The following is a 12,883-nucleotide window of genomic DNA, read 5'->3' as shown; positions in this document are numbered from 1 at the left end:
AGAGCTTTTGAATACTATTCTCAGCTCTTTCACTGGTTTCCCTGTGTATCTGGGAGAGCCACTTTCTTTGGACTCCAGTTATCACCTGTAACACTAATGTTGTTTTTTTTTGTTTGTTTATTTGTTTGTTTTTGGTGCATAATAGGCAAGCACTCTACCACTGAGCTACATTCCCAGACCTAAAGTAAGGTGTTTTATATTTTATTTTTTTATCTAGACAACAATATATTTATTTTTTTTTTATTTTAAATAGATTTTTGATGTAAAAAAGGGGGATAGGGAGGGTGTGGTTGGAGGGAATGTCATAGACTGTATTCTCTTCTCTTAGAGAGTCACAAAGTACTCTAGTATATTAAAGGCCCTAAAAAAATGCTGCAGTTTAACACAGAAAGATTTTTTAACTGTATTTAAATCAGCTCACTTATTTATGACTGAGAATTCTCATTCTTTGTGCCACCGTAATTACCCACAGATCTTTAAAAATAAATTGGTACCTGCTTTCTCTCCTGCAGATGCTGATTCAGTAGGTTCACAGTAAGGACCAGTCTCCTCCTTATTTTAGGCAGTAGAATCCCATAAGCCCTTACTCAGACGTATCATTTTTTTTCCCAAAAAATATTCCTACATTTTTCCCCAAAAACATTTGTAGATAATTTTCAAATGCCGCCAAGGTTGAGAACCACTGCCCAAAGTTACTGGCCATGGAATTTTTTTTTGTGGAATACCTATTTGCAGTCTATGGAAGGAGCACTGATACTCCATAGGATATCCTTAGGGAAATGCTGCTTAGTGAAAACATCCAGAGCCAGTAGAATCAGCTACAGCTGCATTTTATTCTACAGATTTGGAAAACTACCACAGTGAAAGAAATATTGCTTGGCAACATAGCACAGAAGCATCAAATAATTACCATTTTCCAAAGCTTCAGGATTGGGCACCTCACTTTTATCAGTTTGGTGTTGAGAGGAAATAGCTGCAAATTCAATGTTCCCGATATTCAAAATCCCAGCCAGAATTCTGTACACGGAGTGCACCTCCTGAAAAGGACATGGAGAACCGCATTTGAAGGTCATTGCCAATCAAACCAATGAGTCACTAGCTCTCTGGTGGAAACTGTTAGTTTTCCATCATCCCCCACCCCTTTCCTAGGCAGACACAAATTTCCCGACCTCCTTTGCAGTTAGAGGTGAAATTAACTAAATGGTAACAATGGAATGGGCAGAATCATGAGGCCCTCTTCTAGAACCAGGCTCTCTTAGGGGTGAGCATTCACCCTCCACACTTTCTTCCTCATTATTGCTGACTGGAACACCCAGCAACCAGCCTCAACCATGCCACTGAGAACACTTTTAGACCAATGATGGATCACGTGGAACAGAATTGCTCTGCAACCTGACCCTCTTTCCCTGGAATAGTGGTATAAGAGGGAACTGCCTTCTTTGTTCTTTAAGCCACTTTTTAGCTTTGTACCCTAACCAATGCCAGCTCCCAAATTCAGGTATGGTCCTGTCATCAAATCAAAAGAGATGTTCCTTTCACTTCTTTTGAGTGTAGCTTTTATGACAGAGTTGGGAGCACAACCCATGATAGCTCACTAGAATATCTCAAAGTTACATGATGTAGCATACGGTTATGAATGAAATCAAGAAATACTTTGGGACTCACTAGAATTATCTGTGTTATTGTAATATAATAATAAATAAATAATTGGCCCTTGTCACCAGTTATTGGCACAAGAGCTGTTAGAATCCTTTTCACTGGGTGACAGAAATCTTGTTTTTGGCACCATACCTGAGTTTATGCTAATAAGGTGACTTAGTTTGTCTCTAGATAGACTCAGGGTAGGGGCTGGTTGGCCAAGGAATGTGCCTAGAGGCTAGAACTTTCAGTCCCTATCCCACCAAACTGTGGAGGAGAGCAAGGCCAGAAATTGAGTTTATCAACAGTGGCCAATACTTCATCAATCAAGCATATGCAATGGACTTCCATTGAAACCCCTAAAAAATGGGCTTCTGAGAGCTTCCAAGTTGGTGACTACGTGGAGGTGAGGGACAGTGGCATGCCCAGAGGGCACAGAAGCTCTGAGCCCTTTAATACCAGTGTTTCCCTTTGCATTTTTCCTTTGGCTATTCCTGGGTTTTATCCTTTCTTCTAAATCTGTAACAGTAAGCAAAGTGTTTTCCTGAGTTCTATAAATCATTGCAGCAAATCAAACATGGGAGAGGTTCATGGTAACCCCTAATTTATAACCAGTCCGTCAAAACCACGGGAGTCCTGGGACTTGCAATTGTTGCCTGAAGTGGGGGGCAGTCTTAAGGGATCTGATGGTAATTTCAGATACATAGAATTGAATTGAATTGAATTGTAGGCCATTCAGCTGGTGTCAGAGAATTAGTTGGTGTGTGTGTAGGGGGAAAGACCTCACATATTTGATGTCAGAAATGTGAGTAAAAACAATTCAGATGATTTCAGTCATCTTTTATATTAAAAATTGAATATTTATGTAGCACTATTTGTTTTTAAAAATAAAGTTTATTTATTTATTTTAGAATTTACATTTTCTGTATTTGAAGCAAGGAAATGCTTAGGAAATTTCTGCATTTTATGCTTATAGATGGAGAAAAATGCTTCCACAAAAATACTCAGGCAGGTTACTTGATTTAGTACTATACACAGTAGCAAACTAATAGAAACTGTCATTACATCATTGATAAAGCATTGCCCCCCAAATTGAGCTTTCCTGTAAACATTACTCAGTAAAGCCAAAAAACTGAACACAGGTTTTAACAGTGACATCTGCTGGATACCTGATAATGCTACAAAGACAAATGAGGACTCTAGGCTGGCTTCTCCCGCAGATAAATATTGTTCTTCTAACTTCTAAATCAAAGGCAAGATGTCATGTTTCTGACTTCAAGAATCACTGTTTAATCACACGACTTAAAAGTGGCTAAGGAAAACACCTACCAAATGGGTTTTCTGGGACTCGCTTGGATTTAACATGACAGCACCTCATTACCTTGATCAATACAGTGTAAGGCTTGCTGAGTGCAACAGGCGACTCCTGACTCCCTCGGAGGCAGATCCAAGGGGGTGAAGGAGTCTCAGGCAGTGAATTCGACTACATCTGCTATTCTATATCCAGTTACCTCAGGAGGGTATCTAAAACTTGGAATACTCTTAGAGGAAAAATGTACTTCCTCTAATTAAACATTATTACCTTTTATATGTTGTAGTACAAGGCTCAAAACCTCCCCAAATAAAGCTTCTAGGTGTTTCACCCCTGGGATGATGATTCCCAAAGAAAATGGTTATCAAAGATCAGGCCCTTGACACCAGCATCCCGCCCTGTTGCTTCTCTGGCAAGCATCTCTTCAACACAATGTCCAGGCAGCCAAGAAAAGTGGAAAGCTACCATGACCTTGAGTGAAAACTTTTAGGTTCAAACACTGTGTGACTCACCAGAGTTAATGGTAGCTTGAGTCTCCTTCCTTGGTTCAAGGAAGTGGGGAAGGAGTATCCAAGGCTCCCTTACTAAGGGGTTATTAGCCTTAGGGTGCTCCCTATGCACATTTCTGGGCTATTCCCCCTCTTGGCTCCTTTAGCCCTACATGTGGATTAATCAATGCTTCCTTTATGACCTAGGAACCTACATCCACCACTGTGTCTGCGTCAAACATCACCCATATACAGTCATGGCGAGCTCATTCTGTTGTGTGTCCATCTGTGAAATGACTCCACCTTCACCCACACTCTTTGTTCAAAGTTCTCTTCATTTCTGCTCACAGACATCCTGGGGAAGCCTTTGCACCTCTCTCATGTCATTTTCTCTTGCCTCATCTCCAACTATGGCACTTTTTCTGGAACCTCTGTCTTTTCTGTCTCTATCTCGCTGCTCTCTCTTTTATTTCCCATCAGGTTCCAACTTTCTATATGAAAAAAAAATGAAATGACTTCACTGAGAACAAGCAATGTTATCAGGAAGACTAAGAAGTCCTCCAGTTGGGTCATCTTCCTGGACTGTGGATGAGTGTGAACTCAGCCTCTCCATCAATCAGCTGGCCAAAGTGGGGACAGTGTCCTCCATCAAGGCCCCACTGTGGATGCACGGTCTCTGCTGCCTCTCCCTTTTTCTCAGAAGGCATTTCTTTACTGATGTAAGCATTCCCCGGAAAGAGCTGAGACCAGGCTGAAAGTTGAGAAGAACCTAGCGCTGATTTACTGGACTCTCCCTCAACCTGGCTCCCAGGCTTCTCAGGCAGTTGTCCCTCTTGTGCCTCCTTAGGAATTTACTTCTCCTATCAGTCTTGCTTTGCCTTCTTTCTTTTCTATAAATCCTTTAGTTTTTCACCAGTTCTGCACCAAGCCCTGCCTTAGGACCATTGCAGGGCCATCTCCCTACAAGCTCTATCAGCACCTTACTCATCTCCTGGGCAGAGGTTCACAACTGGGCATCTTAAAAGTCAATGGTACCCTATTGTCTAAGTTAAGACACTGGACACCTCAAGACCCCCAAGTTATATTTTAACATAAAGCCCTTCAATCTCTTTTCAGCAATACTCTTTGGATTCATATCTATTTTGAATAAAGGGAAGAAATTCTGCTCTGAACTCAAAGACTTCTCCTTAACCCTCTGCATCCAGGGATCTGCAGGATATATCTAATCTTGACCATCACCTAGTCCATCAGCCCCAAAAGTTTTCATGTGGTATTAAATATAAACATATTTTAAAACTCTGTGTGTTTAATATGTTATGATAATTCCCAAACCAGCAAGACAAGCATAATATTAAACATAAAACAGTATGGTTTGGCTCCAGACGTAAAAGTTGGAAAGCACTGGTATTCACGATAGGGTTTTAGGAATAATCCCTTGAGACCCTTGCAAGACACCATCATCATTAGTACACAGTTCCTTCCACCAGAGAAGTTTCTTTACAATAAACTCATAGTCAAGTGTTCCTTGCAGTACTTTTGGCCAGTGTCCCAGAATTAAAATTCATCTTCCTGAGTCCACACCAAGGTTTGCTATTCATAATTTTGCTGTTAAGGGTTTGAGAAAAACTTCAGGGATTTCTGCAGGGGACTAATGACCTTCCAAGAAGGACAGGAAACATAATTTTTATTGAATTGACCAGTTCACTTAAGTTCTGCCTAGAAATGTCTGCCAAAAAAACTTCAGAGAAAGTTCTGTTACATCAGCCATTTGGCATCTGTTGCCTGACTTCATTGAACTGAATCTTTCTGAATTTAGTCACATTACTGTGAGTTTATAAACACAAAGTGAACTGAGTTAATCCAGCAAAACAGGTTGCCTGCACAAACATAAACACAAAATCTAATGTCATGTAGAGAAGATCCAGCCTCTTCTTCAAATTTCCACAGTTACTAACTGACATAATTTGGTTTATTTCAAGTATGAATTAATATTGAACATGGGAAAGATACAGAGACATGCCATCACACAGTTATTCATTTAACAATGTAGACCAGGCACAAATTAAGATTTTTCACATTTTTATTTAATTCTTTTCATATTTATTTATACATTCATTCATTGATTCATTTCTACTGGACTTTTCTTTACACAGGGGCTAGGGATGGCTTACTTCAAGGACATATACTTAATTTCTTCTGTTTTTAATTTTGTTACCTTAAAACATCATCTGTTTGATTATTATCAGGGGTATTTAAAGGATTATTATAATAGCATTATTGTATGCATTCTATTAGAGCTGGGGCCAGTCTCTTCATAGCATTCTATAATCATCTGTATATTCCCTAGGAGTAAAATACTATCAACCTTAGGGGCTGACTTTGCTATGGCTCCTGTAGCTTTTAAGGACATATGCCCCCAAACACTTTGGAATGACCCAGGTGACTTGAAATGACTCTGCTGTCATCTCCACTCCACTTTGAGTGTTCTGGTGATGCTTATTGGATAAAAACCAGCTCTGTAAATTAATAACATAAAGCTCCTTTAACAATGTTGAAACCTGTTTAATTGCTCTCCTCCAAGGAGCCAAGGGAAATATATTTCTATTTTTATCTGACCTTTGGGATTTTCCACTGCTGTCAGTTTAAAGTCAGTGGGAGGCCAACAGAGAAAATTAGCAGCTGGATGGAAAAAAGAAAGATATTATTATGACTAAAACCAACCGCGCTGGGGAGGAGGGAAGGGCTAGCCAAAATCACTGGATTATGGAAGCAATCTATTCCGAGTGGCTGTCCCAAGGTGACTGGAATGTTTTGTAACCTATTTCCTTAAGATGTAACACTCTTACCTACCTTCTAGTCATTTACTCCCTTTGTTAGAAAAGCAAAAGAAACTATATGTTTTGCAAAATTGATGCTATGACATAATGTATCTCTGAATAATATTTGAGCCTACGGTTATAAATATTGTCTATCACTCCTAGCATGTATTTAATAGAGACAACCTTTATCTGTGTGATAAGAGTAGTGCAATACTTAAAACTCTAGTTAAAAATGTACAGCTGTGTGCCGTGGAGAGGGAAGTGAAAGCAAAAAAGTTAAAAGAGTTTTAATTAATTTGTCTCCATGCACAAAGAGTCGCTTCATCAAAATAATTCTGCAGCTTAGGTGTAATGGGTGCATGCCTATACTCTAGTCACAATTCACTTTCATGCTGAATGACTCCAACTCAAAAAGGGACACTCTTGCCTTGGTGCTTGTTATTCAGCTATCGTGAATTGATGATAGTGATAAGAATTCATAGATACATGATCCTGACAACAGTGCTTCTCTTCTTTATGTCCACTGGGTGTCTTGCTACAATGCAGATTCTGATTCAGTCATTCTTGGATGGACCCAAGAGTCTGCATTTTGAATAAGTTCTCAGGAGATAACAGTTTGGGTCCTCAGACCACACTTGGAGTAGCAAGACCTTCTCAGATGACCACTGTAGGATGTGGAAAGTATCCTGCCCCAAGCTAGAACATCCATGTCTTCACTCATGGTCATTGAAGAATAGTAACTCTTGAGTTTCTCTCCTGACAATCACTTACCTTTTCAGAGAATCCAATAATCCTGAAACAATGCTGAATTGCTTCAAACTGGCTTCTGTAAGACTCCTTGGAAATTATGTCATACATGAATCTTCCGGTTTCATCAGCTATGTACCTAAATGAAATGGAATATGGCCAAACACCATGAGGACTGACTTGGAAAATGGTACCTCAGGGTCCAGGACAAGTGCCACTTTGGCTCCTTTGGAAGTCATTTCCTTTACCATCTAACACTGTGGGGGAATAATGGTGTACAAGGCTGAGCAAAATGGCTGTAGTTGAGTTTTTGAATATTCTAGAAAATGAAAATGGCCACTTCCTCCTATGTATTTAAGTTAAATAGGCTGTGAGTTTCCAGTTAGGAAAGCAGATCTATTTACTTCTGAATTTGTCAGTTGCTAATTGTACATTCATGCAAAATTAACAAGCCAAATCCCTGATACTTACCTAGGAGGTTTTTCCTCAGGAAGTTTGAACTCAGAAAGTTTCTTTTGGTGATAAAGACCAGCATAAATATAGTAAAATATGTGAAAATTTTTCTCTCCCCTAAAACAAAGAGAAAGAGACTTTATTAAGACCATATTCTGGGATTCCCCATCCTAAGTCATTTATATCATTTTTCTTTCGTTGCAAAATATTCTATGGTAATTTTTCATTCTTAGCTAATTAAATATACTTCACTCCAATTGCTGAATAGTAATAGAGTTAGGATTCACACTGTAATACAATGTTACATATTTAAACACACTTTACTATAAGCAGAGGGAGGTTTTACAGAATGGAACAGGTAAGTGCTCAGGTTACACATATTTAGAGTTCTTTCACTTCCAGCCCCACACCTATTCATCTGTCACATGCCTTCTGTTAGTAACCCCTGTTGCTTCAGAGACAGTGAAGTTCAACTTAGATCAGTCAAACTCCTCCTTTCCTGGAACCTTGGGCAGGAAGTCCCTCGCAGGTCCTACTGAGAAGGATTAGTCCCAGAACTGAGGTCTGCAGGCTCCCAAGTTGGTGTACTCTCAGGTACGACTGGAAATGTCATTCCTCAGTCTCTCTGGTCTTCTGCTGTCTACCCCTTTTAGGCCACTTTGGTCAGGGGCTTTTTAGATATGTGCACAGCCTGGGAGCTGGAGTCAGTTTATGATGGGAAAAATGTTCTTATCACTGCTCTGTATCCCAGATGTCCCTATCTGCCATTCCTCACTCATTTGTTCACTCAATAATTTTAAAAATCAATCTTTATCTTTTAAAATAAATTGTGAGAGCAACTATGAACAGAATAGGGAGGAAGAGTAGGAAGAAAAGATTAACATTAAACAGAGACATGAGATGGGAGGGAAAGGGAGAGAAAAGGGAAATTGCATGGAAATGAAGGGAGACCCTCATTGCTATACAAAATTACATATAAGAGGTTGTGAGGGGAATGGGAAAATAAACAAGGAGAGAAATGAATTACAGTAGATGGGGTAGAGAGAGAAGATGGGAGGGGAGGGGAGGGGGGATAGTAGGGGATAGGAAAGGTAGCAGAATACAACAATTACTAATAGGGCATTATGTAAAATTGTGGATGTGTAACCGACGTGATTCTGCAATCTGCATTTGGGGTAAAATTGGGGGTTCATAACCCACTTCAATCTAATGTATGAAATATGATATGTCAAGAGCTTTGTAACGTTGTGAACAACCAATAAAAAATAAATAAAAAATAAAATAAAATAAATTGTATTGTGTATATTTAAGGTATACGATATGATGTTATGGGATATGGACACATAATAAAAAGGCTACTATTCAACTAATAAATGTATTGAGTACTGATCAAAGCAGGTACCGTGCTGTGGGGTGTCAGGGACACAGGACTAAGAAGCTTCATGGCCTTTTGGAGCATTCCTTCTGGAGATGGGTTAGATGAAACAAATAGAAATGCCCACCAGATGAGGGCTTTGGAAGAAATGAGCAGGGGGCTGAGTTGAGTGCTGGGAAAAGGGATGACCTGTGTCAAGTCAGGGGAGGGCCTATCTGAGGAAACCATGGTAACGTGAAGCCCTAATGTCTGGAGAGGGGCTGGAAGGAGCTACAAAGAGAAGGGGAAAGAAGGCTTCTAAACAGGGAGCAACACATACACAAGGGCTCTGAGCACAACACCCATGAAGGTTGAAAAGGGTGCCAGTGAGAAGGAGTGGACAGGCAGGCAGCACCAGCCCACACAGGGACTTGGGAGGCACTAGAAGTACGTGATGTGAACAGATCCGTAGTGAAAGTACTGTCCAGCCACAGCATGGGACTAGATTGTAAGAAACCACAATGTATATAGAGAGACGCATTGGGAGGTCCAGATGAGAAAGCAATGTGGCCTAGATAGAGGAATGGCAGAGATGATGGAGAGGGTGGGCTTAAATACATGCTTTGGAGAAACAACCAAAAGAACAGCCTAATAGATGGAATGAGGATGGGAGCTGGGGTCTGCCTCCTGGTTTCTACCTTGAGCATGGAGGGATGGGGGTTGCACTGGGTCTGGAGGAGGTACACCTGGCACAAATACCACTTGTTCCTTAACCTTCCATTAAATGTGAAGGCTTTGGCTGACCCATCTTGATTGTATTTTCCTACAGTTTTTTAGCAAACACCTCTGATTCTCAATTCTTTCAAGTTTCCCCTCAAAATCCATCCCTAGCATTAATTCGGTTTGATCTCCATCCCTTTATCTATCAGGATTGGCTAGGTCTTGCCACCATTGTAAATACCATGAGATCTTAGTGCCTAATCTCAGCCAAGGCTTATTTTCTGCTCAGAGTCCCTGTCCATGGGGGATCAGCAGTCAAGCTGTGTTCATTGTAGTTATGAGTGGCCCATCCCATGGGGCAGCCACCATCTTACTCTTTGCCAGCCTCTGGAGAGTTTCCAGTAAATGCCCATTTTCCAGAATTGACTATAAGACCACACTCAGCAACCCGGGGACCAGGAAGGGGAATCCTACAGAGTGCCCACAAGTGATAAGAACCACCATGGATGAACAGGACTTGTAAGGCTCTTCCTTCTCTTCACCTCATTCAATTCTCCTAAGAGCCTTGTGGAGTTGGCATTATTAAGCCCTTGCTGCAGGTGAGGAGAGTGAGGAGCCACACTCCCCAGAAATCCGTGCAGGTGTGAGAGGAACACTCCACACATTAGCTTTGTAAAAGAGCACTTTACATGTGAACACAGAACAAGATAATCTCCATCCTGTCAGAGGTAGCTCCCTACAGGTTAAAATCATTCTAATTTGGGGACAAAGAAAGAAGCAGGGAATCTTATAAAAATAAATCAAGAAGCCACAGAGAAACATAAATGCTTCTCACTCCATTTCCTGTTCACTTGTTTAATGTTCACGCCAGCCTCCATTGTGTGAGGAAACTAAGAGCATGGTAGAGGAAGACGCTTGAGGTTTTGCTTTGGTTTTCTATGGTGCCAGGGATTTACTCAGGCTCCGCCCAGGCCGGATAAGTGCTCCAGCACTGCACCCCCCCCCCCACCCCTGTGCTTGGGTTCTTAGGCTAAACCCAGGCCTTTGGGTTCTCCTTGCATAGCAGCCCTGGGAAGGTCCCCTCTCTACACCTCATCCAGGCTGACATTCTCTATGTAGATTTAACAACAGCCCCTGACTCTTCAGCACAAACCTTCTCTCATCTCCATTGATTCATTGAAACTAGCGTTAGCATTTCAAAATGCAAGTTGGGTTTTGTAACTCCCTTCTTGGAAATGTTCCACAGCCTAAGAGTGGTTTTCAAAAAAGGTTCAAAGTCCTCAGCCTGCCTCCAAAGCCCTGCACAAACTGCTCTCAGTCTCATCTTTGCCACTCTCTAGATTCCTGCTCCCATCCCCACCTTGTTGGCTAACTCCTAGTGATCCTCAGATCTCATATTCAATGTTTGGTATGGGGAGCTCTTCTTTCCTCAAGGACTAGCTGATGTGTTCTTCCTTTCTCCTGTTTCACTTTCCCAGAACCTTACATTGCTTTCTGGCAATTATCACATTTGCTCTACATTTGCATTTATTTGTTTAAGAACCAAGATCTGCCCATCTCTTCCACGTACTTCAAGCTCTATAAATTCAGCAATCTTGTCTGCCTTGTTGACTCTTACAGCCCCAGGAAAGAACACAGCACTGGTATACAGCAGGCATTCAATAGTGTATGTCTATGTCCAGATAAAGCTATACTCCTGAGGAACTCTGGTGTCCTGCAGTGATAATAATGGCAAGAGTGGCTAACACTCTGAGAGCATGTACCATATCAGACATTCTTTAAAGTAATTTATATAAATGAACTCATTAATCCTCCCAGCAAACCCTAAGGTTGGCAGTAATAGCAACTTCATTTGACAGATTAGGCACAGAAAGTGTTGTGATATGCCCAAGATCTCACAATATCAGGACTAGCATTTGAACCCAGAACAAAGCCCATGCTATCCATTACAATTACCTATTTTTTAAAATGTTTTTTAGTTGTCAACGAACTTTTATTTTATTTCTTTATATGCAATGCTAATAATTGAACCCAGTTGCTCACACATGCTAGGCAAGCCCTCTGCCACTGAGCCATAACCTCAGCCCCTAATTATGATTACCTATTAATACTGTTTTTCTTAAGACAGAATAATTGTGAATATTTTTCTCTCATGGAGAGGAAAAAAATGAACATATGGAATATCCTCTGCTTTTTTTTTAAATAGACAAATTCAACTTTAAGGGATCTAATGATTTTTTTAAATTATGTTTGTGGTGTCAAGAATTAAACACAGGACCTCACACATGCAAGGCAAGCTCTCTACCATTGAGCCACATCTCCAGCCCAGATCTAATGAATTTTAAAAGTGTCTGCAATACTCTTAAATTCTACTGATACAGCCAGCTTAGGAAAAGCAAGTACACCTATTCCAAAAGCACTTTAACCCCAACCCTTTGTATTGTGCCCCTTCATATCTTTTTGGTCAAAAATTACCACTGATCCTTTGCTTAAACAATTAATTCCTTGCTCTTGTGGAGGCTGGGGAAATGGGAAAGAGCAAGGATGAAGATGGAACCATTAAAATTCTCAAAGCTACTGGGCACTATGGCTCACACCGAAATCCTATAATCCCAACAACTCAAGTGGCTGAGGCCTGAGAATCACAAATCTAAGGCTGACCTCAGCAACTGGAGCTCTCAGCAACTTAGTGAGACCCTGTCTCAAAAGAAAGAAAGACAGAGAAGGGAGGGAGGGAGGGAGGGGAGGAAAAAGAAGGAAGGAGGGAGAGAGGGAAGGGAGGGAGGGAGGGGAAGGAAGGAAGAAAGGAAGGAAGGAAGGGAGGGAGGGAGGGAGGGAGGGAGGGAGGGAGGGAGGGAGGAAGGGAAGGGATGGGGGGGAAAAGAAAAAGGAGCTGGGGATGCAGTTCAGTGGTACAGTGCCCCTGGGTTCAATCCCCAGCACACATGTGCACACACACACACACACACACACACACACACACACACACAAAATCCCAAAGCCTCCAAATTTATATGGCAGAATAAAAACAGTGATAAGTAGTGCACTCACGTTGCCTGTTTTATAACTCTGGATTTCTCAAGGAGATATTCCGAGATTCTTGCCCCCATCACAGCTCCAGTTGGTGTAAACATCATTTCCAGATATTTTCCAAAACGGCTTGAGTTGTCATTGATGGCCGTGCATGCATTCCCAAAGGCTTCCACCAGGGAGTTGACTTGTAGAATTTTTTCTCGCAAGGTCTGATTATTGGCCTGGGCCAGACAGAGGACAGTCAAGAGAAGCCTTCAGAAACATTACTCCAGCAAAGTTGCTGGGGGCCCTCTCTTGCTGCTAAAGTTCACACTATTTC

The 12,883-nt window shown here is 41.2% G+C and overlaps 1 protein-coding gene across 1 annotated transcript in view; it reads right to left on the bottom strand.

Annotated features, from left to right (window-relative positions):
* MYO3B (myosin IIIB) overlaps positions 1-12,883 on the bottom strand; it is a gene marked incomplete at its 5' end in the record, with an annotated part of 464,298 nt that overhangs the window by 236,361 nt on the left and 215,054 nt on the right. The window contains 4 exons of the mRNA XM_081260604.1: positions 911-1,037; positions 7,029-7,143; positions 7,476-7,574; positions 12,583-12,785. Coding sequence (XP_081116730.1) covers positions 911-1,037; positions 7,029-7,143; positions 7,476-7,574; positions 12,583-12,785 — 544 coding nt within the window. The remainder of the gene's footprint in view (positions 1-910; positions 1,038-7,028; positions 7,144-7,475; positions 7,575-12,582; positions 12,786-12,883) is intronic.

The sequence above is a fragment of the Spermophilus citellus genome (assembly GCF_964194105.1).
Source record: "Spermophilus citellus genome assembly, chromosome: 11".
Taxonomy (NCBI): domain Eukaryota; kingdom Metazoa; phylum Chordata; class Mammalia; order Rodentia; family Sciuridae; genus Spermophilus; species Spermophilus citellus.
This window is presented reverse-complemented; position numbering and strand designations above follow the sequence as displayed.